The sequence below is a fragment of the Malaclemys terrapin genome, chromosome 6 (genome assembly GCF_027887155.1).
Source record: "Malaclemys terrapin pileata isolate rMalTer1 chromosome 6, rMalTer1.hap1, whole genome shotgun sequence".
Taxonomy (NCBI): Eukaryota; Metazoa; Chordata; order Testudines; family Emydidae; genus Malaclemys; species Malaclemys terrapin.
Window position 1 is genome coordinate 16,685,803 of NC_071510.1, and position 13,802 is coordinate 16,699,604.

At 44.4% G+C, this 13,802-nt stretch overlaps 1 protein-coding gene across 1 annotated transcript in view; it reads left to right on the plus strand.

The window, feature by feature from the left end:
- Positions 1-13,802, plus strand: part of LOC128839302 (atrial natriuretic peptide receptor 2-like) — a 40,134-nt gene that overhangs the window by 25,411 nt on the left and 921 nt on the right. Inside the window, exons 15-23 of the mRNA XM_054032181.1 lie at positions 1,166-1,214; positions 2,356-2,457; positions 4,049-4,168; positions 5,084-5,177; positions 6,169-6,256; positions 7,237-7,376; positions 8,543-8,695; positions 10,517-10,615; positions 13,112-13,203. Of these exons, the coding sequence (XP_053888156.1) occupies positions 1,166-1,214; positions 2,356-2,457; positions 4,049-4,168; positions 5,084-5,177; positions 6,169-6,256; positions 7,237-7,376; positions 8,543-8,695; positions 10,517-10,615; positions 13,112-13,203 (937 nt within the window). The remainder of the gene's footprint in view (positions 1-1,165; positions 1,215-2,355; positions 2,458-4,048; positions 4,169-5,083; positions 5,178-6,168; positions 6,257-7,236; positions 7,377-8,542; positions 8,696-10,516; positions 10,616-13,111; positions 13,204-13,802) is intronic.

The following is a 13,802-nucleotide window of genomic DNA, read 5'->3' on the forward strand; positions in this document are numbered from 1 at the left end:
TTTTAACTTCAGTGGGAGTTAGGTGCTTTTGAAAACCCCACTAGCTGCCTCTCTTCATTTTTAAGTGCCTAAATACCTTTACAAATCTGGCCCAAAATGGCTTGGCCTTCTAATGACTGAACCCAGCTATGCTGTTCTATTTCTGTGCTAGGCCTGACTACAGAGTGATTGAGTGCTTGAGCTTCAGTGCTCCTTGAAAACAACAAGATTTGTGCATCTGAAGAAGTGAGGGTTTTTTTACCCACGAAAGCTTATGCCCAAATAAATCTGTTAGTCTTTAAGCTGCCATCGGACTCCTTGTTGTTTTTGTGGATACAGACTAACACGGCTACCCCCTGATACTCCGTGCTTCTTGAGTTATGGTGCTCCTTGGAAGCAGTTGTTTTGCAGGAGTGTCTCATGCATTTTGTTTTGTCACTGCCTCACATCCAAAAAGCATCACGTTTCCCAGTAATGCCGACTTAGTTGGACATGCTTTCAGATTGCTGCCCACTGCGGGGGCCAAGTGTGCAGTTCTAGGCTACTGAGCTGTAAATTTGTGGCCGAGCTTGCCTCTTGGAGTCACATCTTGCCAAGACCTTTCCTTAAAACAGAGTGTCAATAGGTACATTGTTCATGTCTTAGGCAACTGAACACTCCAGTGAACTTAAAAAGGTTACTGAGATTCCTGTTACCGTACAACCTGTCAACCCCAAGGGCCTATAAAGTCTGTCTTTGCCTAACATGGCAAATAATCCTAACTTGGCAAATAAATGGCAACAGGTGAAATCAGATAGAGGCACGTAGCACCTGAGTTACCAAGCAATCCAGCAGGAGAGTTCCTGCAAAAGAGATGACACGTGTAGTAGTACAAGGGCTGTCCATCTAACCCAGGTTCATTAGCGCTTGGCATCTTGGTGTTTGACACTATGAGCAGGTGCTAAGCCATCTCAGCATGTGTATTGCTGGCCAAAATGCCATGGGCTCAATCCTGCAGTCCATAGGCATCCAAAAGGTCCATTGATTTTCATGAGAATTTGGCCCAAATACGGATAGATTAGTGACAGGAAAAAGAAAAAGAAAAAAGCAGAAAGTGAGAGAGAAAATGTGCAAAAATGTCATCATGTTCTTCAAATGGCTCTGTTTGCGATATATTCACCACAATTATTTGTCTGTAATATTGCAGTTATTCCATCATTTTATTAGAGATCGCAACAAGAAGTGACCCTGTGCAGGTAAGAGTTGAAGAGCTATTTGTGAACATCCTCCTAATTTTGATCCTGCTGCCATTGAAGTTATTCTCAAAACTCGTTGACTTCAGTGGGAGCAGGATTTGTGTTCACAACGGTATATATTCCCGTCATGGATCAAAATCTTCAGTGCTTACTCAGGGCTGGAGCTTTATTTTGGTTACATGGGTTTAAATCCAGTTCCAGTGGAGCCACACTACCAGTGTAAGATTCCTCCTGGCCCCACCAGCCCCTGGGATCCTTGAGAGATATGCAGTGGAAAAGAGCATACAGCTTCTGTTCTATTCTTTTTTTCTGGGTATGCTCTGTGGGGCTGGAGTGGGGATGAGGTATGTCACTCCTAGCCTTACCCTTGACCTGCCCACCCCTCCTTTGGCCTGCTCAGTTTCCAGTCCTCCCACAATACAGCCCCACACCCACAAAACACCTTGACAGGATCCCAAGCTTGAGGGACAGTGCTGGGGTAGCTGCTGACCCCCTATCCATGGGGAAGGTGTTGTCTGTACATGGATTCAGGGCAAATGATCTATGCCAAACTGTTTACATACAGGATTTGCATCAAAATCAACGTAAGGTGCCCTGAAAAAAACCTGCATAACAATTCTGGCTCTATAAAACAATTTTGCTTAAAAATAACTCTAGTGACCTGCACTTATGATTATGGTTCTCCTACTGTTAACTGTTCATGCCAGTGGCCCAGTGTGGTCCTTCCAGCTTCATAAGGGGCTGTGGATCTCACTGTGTCTGATGTTTTCAATCATTTCAAGAGCTGCTCCCCTTCGATATAGGCTGAGCTCAGATCTTGTCAGCTGAGTGAGAGTTTGGAGACAGCCATCTGTGGCAGAGTGAGAGATGTAGGCCACTTCTGTACTCAGACATGAAAGCCTTGCTCGGGAACATTTCCAGTGGAGAGAAAAAAGGAAGGCTTCTGTACAGGAAGTGATAGGCAAGAATATGTCCCCAACATATGACAATAGGGGTGTATTTTCAACATGGTGGATGAGAAACCTACCAGCTATTCTCTCTTTCCTTGATTGGTGTATTCAGTGCTTTACATCATTATTATTGATTTCTTTTCACTGCTGTCCCCATTCCTGTTCTCTTCTTCCAACATTGTTTTCTCAAGGATGATTCTCATTCAGCGGAATATTCCTCGTGCCTCCCTCTGACAGAATTAATTTCAGGAAAGTCTGAGAATTCCTGCCCATGCCCTACAGACTATGTGGAGGTAAATAAGGTTATTTAGTCTCTCACACAAAAATCTTTATTGCGGTGAACTTCAGATTGCAGGCACATGACAATGGTTTCAGTGCAATATTCCTTTGAGGAATGTAAACATTATTTTTAAGTTAGAAACCCAGGAAATGCAGAGTTAAGATTGTACTTTTTAAGGAAGGCACCATAAAATGCTCTTTAGCTTTAATATCCACTACAGGTATGTCTACACTACAATGTTGCAGTGCTTCGGTGTACACACTCACGGCAGTAACGGGAGAGATTCTCCCATCACTGTAGTTAATCCATCTCCCCGATAGGTGGTAGCTAGCTCGATGGAATAATTCTTTCATCAACCTAGCACTGTCTCCACCAGGGGTTAGGTTGGCATAGTTACATCTCTCAAAGGTGTGTATTTTTCACACCCCTGAGAAATGTAGATATGCTGATGTAAGCTTTCAGTGTGACCAGCCTGATGAAGGAGCCATTATTCTGCCAAATGGAAAATTTCAGTTTGTCCCCCAAAAGTTTCAAGGCAGTAATGTTTTCTATATTCAGTCATTGGAATTGTATGGCTTTTAATTTTGTTATCAAGTGTCAAGTCCATCTACATATTTAATATCAGTGAAGCTTTATTGTTAGCATTTGAAAGTCAGTTATAGTATGTGTCTGGAGATTAAAGGTCTGATTCTCATTGACACTAAGTGCTGGTCTGCACACACAATTGCACTGGTTTACTAAAGTGTGTCTTTAAACCAATTTAGTTAAACTGGTGCAAGTGTGTGTGTAGGCACTCTCAGGCTTGGTCTACACTGGTGGGGGGGGGAATCGATCTAAGTTATGCAACTTTAGCTATGTGAATAACGTAGCTGAAGTCGACGTACTTAGATCGACTTACCATGGTGTCTTCACCGCGGTGAGTCAACTGCTGCCGCTCCCCCGTCAACTCCGCCTGCGCCTCTCATGGTGGTGGAGTACAGGAATCAACAGGAGAGCGCTCGGGGATCGATTTATTGCGTCTAGACTAGACATGATAAATCGACCCCCGCTGGATCGATCGTTGCCCGCCGATCTGGTGGGTAGTGTAGACATACCCTTAGTTCACTTTAAGGGTGTCATAGCTTAGCTTGTCAACTTAAATGAAACCAACCTACCCTTAAACTGAAATAAGACTGTCTACACTGGGTTTTACATTGATTTAACAAAATCAGTTTTTAACTGAGTTAAGTTAAACTAGTACAACTTCTGTGAATAGATAAGCCCCAAAGCCACTTTCCACCACTCTGGCAGTGTAAAGTGCTCTTAGTGCAAATAAGATTTATAAGTATTTGACAGAGGAAACCAAGCATGGCTTTTGAACATTGCAGTGTTTCTCCCAGTAGCACATTCATTTACTAATGCTATTGAATTACATGGGCCAGATTATCAGTCGGTGTATATCAGTGTAGCTCCAGAGACTTCAATGTAGCTATGCCATTTTATGCCAGTTCACGATCTGGCCCCAAGTTCAAAAATGGTCTAAGCTATAGTGCTCGAAGGAAAACCCATCTGTACCTTGAACTATTAAGGGTCATTTGATTTCTCTCTCCCTTTCCCTGTTTCAGCTAATCAGGAGGTGCAGGAAAACTAACCCAACCCAAAGGCCTACATTTGAGCAAGTCAAGAAGTTATTGTACAAGATGAATCCTAACAAAGTTAGTCCAGTTGACATGATGATGACTCTGGTAAGCTTAATAGAGTCTTAACCAAACCAGAAAACAACCCAGGCAGGAGTTAACATACCCACCTGAAACTGCTGCCAGCTCTCCCTTCTAATCACTTGGAATGGTCTTGTCCTTTGATGTCTTGCCCCTTGTTTGCGAAGAAGAATAACAATCACTCATTGACCTCTAGTAGAATTAGCTGTAGCTTGAGCTATTGTGGAAGCTACAGTTAACTCTGAGTCCCAGCCCAGGTTCCATTCTAGCCCCTTTCCTTCAGTTCAGTTCTCAATTTTGTTTGGGGCTGAATTAAAAAATAATAATGTGACAACATTGTTTCTTAAAAATGCAGGTCTGGAAATCCTGTCCTCCCTCCTCAAGTGCAGAACTTCCCAGCTGCAGCAGCAGTTGAAGCCCAGTTTACTATATATCAAGAGCACAGCTCTCCAGAAGCATCTTGAGTGCTATTGCACAAGGCTTTGGAGGTGGGAATGGGGCTAGTGGCTCCACCATCGATTGCCACTCAGAGTAGGGGTGCATAAGCCACAGCATGGCCTAATGCAGCTCTGTGATCAGTTGGTGGGGGCTTGTGACTTAGGTCCTTATGTGGTCCCTGCAGAGGGTCTCAGTGCATGTCTCTGCAACTGCTACTGTGCACTGATATCCAGGACTTGGCTCCCAATAATTATGTAGAATTTGAAAGCAATGGGGCAAATTCTGCCTTCAGAAGAATGTGGTCTTACTGATTTCCCGTGGGAGCCATGAATGTACCTAATTACAGAATTTGGTCTAGAAAAAAATAATCTAGACCAACTTTTGACCTGTGCCCATCTAAATGTTACCAAACCAGAACCAGCCAAATGCTGAACTACCTGCCGTTTATAGACATGAACATCTTAGTGAATGGATTATATTATGGAATCTGTTTGTCATGCTTAGATGGAGAAATACAGCAAACACCTGGAAGTAGTAGTTGCAGAACGAACCCAGGACTTAATGCATGAAAAGCAGAAGACTGATCGTTTATTATATAGTAAGTCAATCATAGTACAGAAAATATAGGGTATTCTGAGCAGTAATAATTGAAATTTAGCTTTCCTAGTGGCGAGCAATGGAAGAAACTACTTTTTAATAGGTAATCCTTTAATAGAGTTCCTCCATGCAAGATTCAATAGATATTTATCATTTCTTCATAGTTCCCCCACCCACCCACATAAATACTTTTACATTGACTAGTTAATATTCCAGCTTCCTCAACATTCTGAGACCCTCTTCTCTTGCTGAGAATGTCAGCTTGTGCAGTTCCAGGCATGCTGGAGGATCCTGGTAAATAGAGGGGTTGGGTTCTTTCATAGATTGTGCACTATAGAATTCACAAGAAGATAGGAATGAGAGGACAGACAGACAACAAGGGAGAGAAATCAGGAAGGAGAGAAGGGAAAAAGGAGAGAGAAATGAGGGAGAGAGAAAAGACCAGAGATGAAATACACAGGAGAAGAGGAGACAGAAGGCAGGAAAGAAGAGACAGAGGAAAACAAAAGAGAGGTAAAGAAAGATAGAATCAGCGATGGGCCTGGTTACATCTAGACTTCCCCTGACTTTGGAATGTTTAGCTCCCAAGCTTTCTTCTAGCCGTTAATAGATCCAGGGGGCAACTAGACTAGGATTCAGAAAGGATGTTTGATTCCAATTCAAGCCTATCTCTAATAGTAACACGTGTTGTAATAATAATAATTAGAATTCATAACAAGCAGCACATATTGGTAAGTTCTGACGTCAGTTACGCTGATGTCAAACTGCTGTAACTTCATTGATTTCCACAGAGTTACTCTGGATTTAGCAGGCTGTGAGGGCAGATTTTATCCCTATGTTTTTCCCAATGTCAAAGCATTTTACATTCATAAACATTTCTTTTGCTTTCTAGATCTGAATGGGGAAAAATCAGATTAAGCTAAGTTTATCCTTTTCATGTATTTCTCACCCTACAATAATAGTTGACAATCTCGCTTTATGCTCTAAAATAGGTATGCTACCCAAGCAAGTAGCAGATGATCTGAGGCAAGGAAAACCTTCACAAGCCCAAAGTTACGTAATTGCCACTATCTTTTTCAGGTAAGTGGGAATGGGTGGATTTAGGGCTATAATTTACTTGCACAAAACAATTGTGGTCAAGTCACTTGTAGAGAGGAGGCAAATAATGTCCATGAAACACAAACAAACTTTTTATTTGAGTGAGACCATAAAGGAGGTTTGCAAATTTCCACCTGTGGAAAGGAGTGCTGTTAAAATGCAGTGGATGAAACCTTCGTTCCAGGCACATAATTTCTATCAAAGCTGTGTTCGCTGGTGGGAAAATGGCAACATTTTCCTCAGGGCAAATTTGTGAATTTCTGTGAAAGGTCACAAAATTGCCATTTTTTATGTTAAAATGAATGAAGTGGAAAGTGAGACTATCACATGGCTGCAAGTCTAGCACTTGGTAATCCATCACCTCTAGCAGTTAAAAGAAATATTTATTGCCCAAGTTTGGACTAAGTAAAGACATCAGGATCGGTCCCTATGGGAGGAAAAACAATACATACCTCAAACATGTTTTCACAGACTTTATTTGGCTTTCGGCATTGAACAGCATGGTAAAAGGTACAGTGGTGAGTCGCTGTCCAACAATTTAAAGAGCCAGCGGCTCAGTCCATGACAGAGGTAGGATATTACGTCCACTTTTTCTTGTGTGCATAGGCTAAAACCAAGGACCTTTTATCCACAAAGTCTGGTTGTAGGTGAAAAATTGTCTACTCCGTTGGAAAGTGAAGCTGACTTAGTTCTGTCCGGTCTTTGGTACTGTTGGAATCTCTCCTTGCCTAAGCAAATGTTTTAAAGAGGAATATCCCCAGCCAGAAAGAGAGACTTCAAAACAAACAGAATGAAAACACAAATTCAGGGCTGGATGTTGGGGGTGGGGGGTCAATACCTTCAGCTGAGAAAATAGTACTGCATAGGAAGATGTGCTCATGTTTAACAATAACACCTGACTGGATGGTGTTTAGCCAAACACCTCACTGGACAGTGTATGTTCTCTTGTTGTGCCTTCCCAGTGACATTGTTGGCTTCACTCAGCTATCCAGCACCAGCACACCTTACCAAGTGGTGGACTTCTTAAACAAACTCTACACTACCTTTGATGAAATCATAGACAACTATGATGTCTACAAGGTGGAGACGATAGGAGATGCCTGTAAGTTCCCTGTGCTGTGGGCAAGTGGGGATTTCATAAGAGGCTTAGGAGAAGAAGGGCTCAAAGCATAAGAATAACCAGTCCAGGGGATCTGAATAGCTCATTGCTGCATTAAGGACCAGAATAATTACATTTTGAGAGGGGAGAGTTCTAACACCACCCTAACGATGAAGGTTCATTTTCCCCCCTACATGTCCATAGTATTCCATTAAACCTGATGAAAGGAGAGAAGTGGGTGGAGATGAACAAATCCTTCTGTGTTTGATTTTTGTGACCTGCAGGGTCCAGTCTTAGATGCTGACAACAGATCAATCGTGGCTGGTTCACTTGATGGCTTGTGCTTTACAGAAATGTGTGACTCTCATATGACCAATGCCAACAACCCATCCTCACCCCACACCTTCTGCCCAAGACTCCCTCTCCCAAATGTTATCATTGCTGTCTTCTCAAGCAGGGTGTGGTAGCCTTATCCTCCTTCCTACTCTGTATGGAGCTGGAGGCTCTCTCTCTGGGTTCTTTAGAAAAGACGCCACTCATTCTTTCCCCCATATTGTAGGTTTGCAAGGGGTGGCTGCCACTTAAAGACTACTCTTGCACCAAATCTTCCAGGATCTTGCGGGCAATGGACTCTGAACCCTTAAATGTTAATGGTAGTGATGAAACACCTCTTGCTGCAGCAGCTGTTGCACACATTAGGGATCCCTAACATCTTAGCTAGCATTTGGTTACCCAAATGGATTCCTTAGCCACAGAGCTAGTGACTATCTCTGCCCTTGCTGCTCAGTGTAGGAGCCAGTTTCAGAAGGAATGGGAGAGGACTCCTGAGGGATTTGGGGTTCCTTGCCATTTCCTGGTGACCCCCACCCAAAGCTAGAAGAGCTGATACCCTCCGTGAGGCCCTGTGCCCCTTCTCCAGAGTCCTTGAATGTGGGGAGGGGTAAGAGGGAAGTCTAAAGTTTTGCACAGCTCTAGAAATTAATCACTCAAAATATTATACTGTGTTTTCTGTCCTGGATTTGTTTCTGGAGTTTTTGCCCTAAACTTAGAGCTAACCCAGTGTGTGAAAGGGAAATAGGATTTTTTAGCTAAGGCCAGCATCCTTCTAGCAAATGCCTATTTAAAATGACTCGTGTTGAAGGCTGATGAGGCTGTATTTTTGTTTTGAGACATGGTAGTGTCGGGGGTACCCAAAGAGAACGGTATTCGTCATGCCAGTGAAATAGCAAGTATGGCGCTAGACCTGGTGGCCGTGTGCAAGACATTTAGGATTCCGCACAAACCCAACACCCAGCTAAAGATACGAGCAGGAATCCACTCAGGTATGTGGCTATGCTGCCATCTGGCAAATGTTTGTAATAGCGTCTTGTCTATGTAAAGATAGAGGGGAATTTTCAGCCATGGGCTGAGCCCCAGGTAGATGCACTATCATCTTATCCTTAGAATCCAAGATCCTGTGACAAGGCAATTACTGCTGAGTGGTAACTGTTGAGTTTTAAATGGCCCTCACTATCCCTCTGACGTGAATGCTTTTGCAAAGAGCGCCCCACCAGCCAGACTGGGAGGAGCAGAGCCCACTTGTGCCTCACAGAAGGAGAGAGAAAGCTGATGCTAATACAGGCCAGGGATGGTAATTTTGTTGCCATTGCTAGTCCCAGTTAGTTTGTTCGTGATCCCCAAAGAGTTTTTTCTCACATCCTTGACTCAGCTCCCACACTTATGCTTTCTCTGCTTCCTGATCTGGGTCACCATCTGATTTTCCCACTCATCTGCATGCCTGGTTGGCAATACGGAGTCTGGATTAGACCAGCACACATGCTGTGATGCTCAGCACTTTGGAATGCGGCCCCAACAAGACTATTAGCCCTCGTTATCGCAACAACAGAGCAAACCATTCTCAATTTAAAGCAGAATGGGCTGACATCACAGAACCAAAGCTAAGATTCAGTAGAGGAATACCTAGGAATAGAAAGCTCCTCTACTATTGTCAGCAATATATGAGCTTGGTTCCTGCTCTTGCTTTTCCAGATGCTTAGTGCGTGCAGGGCCAGCCTAAGGTATTTTTTGTGGGGCCTAGTGTGAACAGCTCCCGTGGAGACCCTGTCATGGGTCCACTTACCACAGTGGTGCCTCTTTACAGGGATTAGCTCCGCCAGCCAGTATGCCCTCTCCTGATGGTGTCTCTCCCATCGTTGTCTCAGCCTGCAGATCCGCCGCAATCCAAGTACCACAGCGCCCTCTTCATGACTTGGCCCTCTGGCCATGTCACCATATCCATCTTTCTCCTGTCCAGGGGGGAAGTATCTCTGTCAGTAGTCCAGCCACTTCCCCAGTGGCGAGTGGGGGGTCCCAGGCCCACCCACTACTCCGGGTCCCAGCCCAGGGACCCTGTCAATGGCAACCATGTGCTGCATCTCCTCAACTCCCTTATGACTGCTATGCTTTCCTGGGCCCCTTCCCGGGCCCCCAGCACCTGCTCTGCCCTCACCTCAGAGCCTTCAGGCACTCCTCTGTCCCGGTACTAGCACTCCTTCCTCTAGCTAGGAACACACTCTTCCCTCCTTGAGCTCCAGACAGTTACTCACCCTGCTCTGCTCTGCGGCCCTTCTTATATAGGCCTGCTGGACCCGGATTGGCTGCTTCTCACAGCCTCCCTCCTATTGGCCACTTCCTCACACAGCCTCCTTAGGCCTCTTTTAACCCCTTACATGCCAGTGTAGGGCAGACACCCCATCACAGACCCATCTAGGTCTCTGCTCATCTATGACCAGGCCCTCCTCCCCAGACCCCTCTGTGTACCCATAGCAACTCCTGCCTGACTGTGATCCCTCCATCCCAGCCCTCCCCTGCTCATGAGGCTCTTGGGCTTCTAGTGACTCACCTACATGGACCTGGAAGTCAGTAGTGGAGGTGAAGCACAACTTGTCAAATGCAGGGGATGATTAGGACAGTACCAGCATTTATACCTTGTCATGGTGCAATGCAACCAGACTGGACCACAAATGGGGAACTTGGGAGACTGGACCAGAGCTGTGTGTGGTGCTGGGCCCTGTGCAACCACTGATGTTACATGAGCCTAAGGTCCATTCTGAGTGTGAGTTAAAAACATCTCCCAGAATATTTGGCTTTCTTTCCTTCAATAGGGCCAGTTGTAGCTGGAGTCGTTGGAACCAAAATGCCCCGGTACTGCTTGTTTGGAGACACTGTCAACACAGCTTCCAGGATGGAGTCCACCAGCGAGGGTAAAGAAAAGCCAAATGCTGGGGCAATGCTTAGCACATTTTAATGAGTTGTGGAGAAACAAAGGGCTGAGTTCTGAGTCCAGCCCTGGCTTAAGAGGGTGCAACTCCCAACCTCAGATCCACAGACAGAGGGGAACCTACATGCATGGCTTTCCCCTCTTGTGAAAAAGGGGGCTCCACTACCTTGTGACAGCCTCCCCTCTTCCTCCAGGCCCAAGAGAGGGGTCTCCAAGGGTCCAGAGCTCCTTGCAGGAGATGGGGCAGGCTGCAATCAGGCCCTGGAGATGCATAGGATTAGCAGGGAATGTTCATTGTTCATCCTCCTTCCCTGCTCTCAGCGGAGCTCATCGCAGAACAATAATATGTTCAATGATCCACCCTCCTCAGTGTAGCTTCCCTTTAAATGGGGACTGCTAGTGACTACAGAAAGTTTGACAACCTGGCTCCATTGTAACTGCACCCTCAGTCAGTGGAGGTGGGGGGAGTCTGTTGCATGGGGAAGCAAACCTTGTTGTCCAGCAGAATGATCAGGAAGAAATCTCCATGAGAAAATCTGCGGACAGAGTTCTTCTTCTTCAGCTCCTCCCAGGGACTGGCAGAGTCCCGAGTTTGGTTAGCAAGCTTTATCTTTAGCCGGGCTGAAATCTGATTTGATCTGAGCTCCAGGGGCCAGAAAAAGCTGAATGAGCCAAAGCCGGGCTTTTTTTTTTTTTTTAAGACATATTTGTTCCTCTAATCCATGGGAGAAAGAAGGTTACATAGTTTTGTTGGATGGGGTCACAATGTTTTTCAAATGTATTAAAACAGGGCAATTTTTCAATATATTTTAAAGGGCTGTTCCACTCCAAAAAGTGACTCTCAAAATTGTCATGATGGGGTTTAATATGTCCATTGTGCCTTACTGATTCCATATCAAATTTGCCCAGTTTACAAATTGAAAGTGTGTTTCCTCCCGATCCTAACTCCTAGCCTTGCAAACTCGACCCATGGATCTGAGAGTCAAGCTGGGTTCTTTCCTTCTCACTCATCATCACTAGTATGAAGTTTCTGCAGAACAAATTATGCCCTCAGTGACATCTGTTCACCCCCCATTGTCTTCAACTCATGCTCTCAGTTATGTGTGCAACCTCATTAGCCTTCTGTCAATCTCCCAGTCTGCTCCCTTCCTCTTCTTCCTTTGCACTCTCCTGGAGTGAACTCATTTGATACCATAGGCTCAGCTACCACTTTTATGCTGATGACTCCCAAATCTTTTCCTCTATCCGTCACATTTCATCTTCTCTTCAGTCATGTATCTCTACCTCTCTCTCACCTTTTCTTCTGTATGTCTTATCAGCACCTCTAACACAGTGTGCTAAGAAAAAGCTTATCATTTTATGACCTTAATCCTCTCCTCTTTCCATGCTTCTTTCAGGATAGTCATCTGAGGATTTCAAATAGCTTTACACACTGTAGGTAACTAACCCAGAGGACCTCACAGTGATAGCTTAGAAGTATTAACTTCCGTGAAATCCAGAATTTCCATCCTGTGTGGACATAACATTTGTTTCTGTCCCAAATCGGGATGAAATGTCAAAATATCAAAACTTTTTGTGGGGCAAATAGTTCAGGAAAGTTTTCAATTGAAAATTATGGAAACATTTTATTTCAGCATTTTTCAATCTAAATGAAATGTTCTGAGATTTCTGAATCAAAATGCTGTGGAAATTTTTGATTTTAGGGAAACTGTTTTTTTCTGTCAAAAAATCATTTCAGTGGAAAAATCCTCCCACCCCCAGCTCATGAATCATCCCCATTTTTACAAATAGGTAAATTAAGTGTCTGGTCCCATGTCACACAGAGAATTCGTTGCAGAAGTGGGAATAGAACCCAGGAGTCCTGGTTGCCTGTCTCCTGCAATGGATGACACAATAAGCATTTTGCATGAGTATACATCCTTCCTTGGTTAAAGAAAAGATCATGTTACCAGAATAATTCAGTAGAAGTATTTATACAGTTACAGGAGATGGCACCTCCCCCTCTTTTTATTTATTTATAGGCTTGGAGGCAGTAGGTGGGTGGAAATTTCTCTTAGCTTTAGTCTTTGTTCAAAAGTGAGTACACAGAAAAGGCTCTGGCTGTTCAGTGGCCACTGGCTAAAACTCCATATGGATTTCTTCCCTGTGAGATGAAAGGGTCACTTGTCAAGCAACTCCAGCCAGGCAGCTATAAAGAGCTGAAAAATAATCTCGGATACAGGATGTGATGTGAAGTGTTTGTTGACAGTCACGTATGTGTCCTGAGATGACTTACAAAGAGACCAAGGACCTTTCAGTTCATCTGTGAGCATTTCAAATAACATGGTAGTGCCAGCCAAGAAATGAAAAGAGCTAGGTGTCATTCAATAATAATGACGCAGCCTGGGGGGGCAGATGGAAGTTTAGTCGCTATTCATTGCTGGCTAAGTCTTCAGTGGATAAATGGTTACAATAATATGGCAATTTCCCCCCCTTCCAGCTCTTAAAATACAATGCAGTTCAAATACGTACCAACTGTTGGAGCAGATTGGAGAGTACATATTAGTGTGTCGTGGGAATTTGCAAGTCAAGGTAAATATACAGCATTTGTGCTCAGCTTTTCAGAGGGGGAAAGTGTGAACAGTCTTCTGGAATGCCGTTGTTTTAATCCTTCATACTCTCCTCGCTCAGAGAAGGGCTTTACTGAATCTGAGCGGTGCCTCCAGCTGAAGAGGCCTGGATGGAGTTCCATGGAAGGATCACTCAGTGGAGTTTGCTCAAGGGTGACATAAGCTGCTCCCAGGCCCCAGCCAACTCTGGGAGCGAGGGCCCAAACATGGCCTCCACACTCAGATTCACGGCTTGCCAAGCCGCCCTGCCTGCCTGCTTCAAATCAAACACGAGACTTGAAAATAGCGATAAACAATAAACGAACACAAACTTTGTGTTTGGAACCTGTCAATCCTAACGGCCCCCATTTTGGGAAGTAATTTCATTCTCGGTGGGATTTTCTCTTTGTGGTGAAAATGGACCTTGAATAATCACAACCTTTGGGAGGAATCTGAAGCCAGATCCAAAACTGAACACTGTAGGCAGCTTCTCTCGCTCTGTAAGGGGCTGATAGAAAACCCTATTGAAGGGTGTGAAATCTAGAACCCATTTTTTTCCATTTTGGGTCCATATCTGTCTGG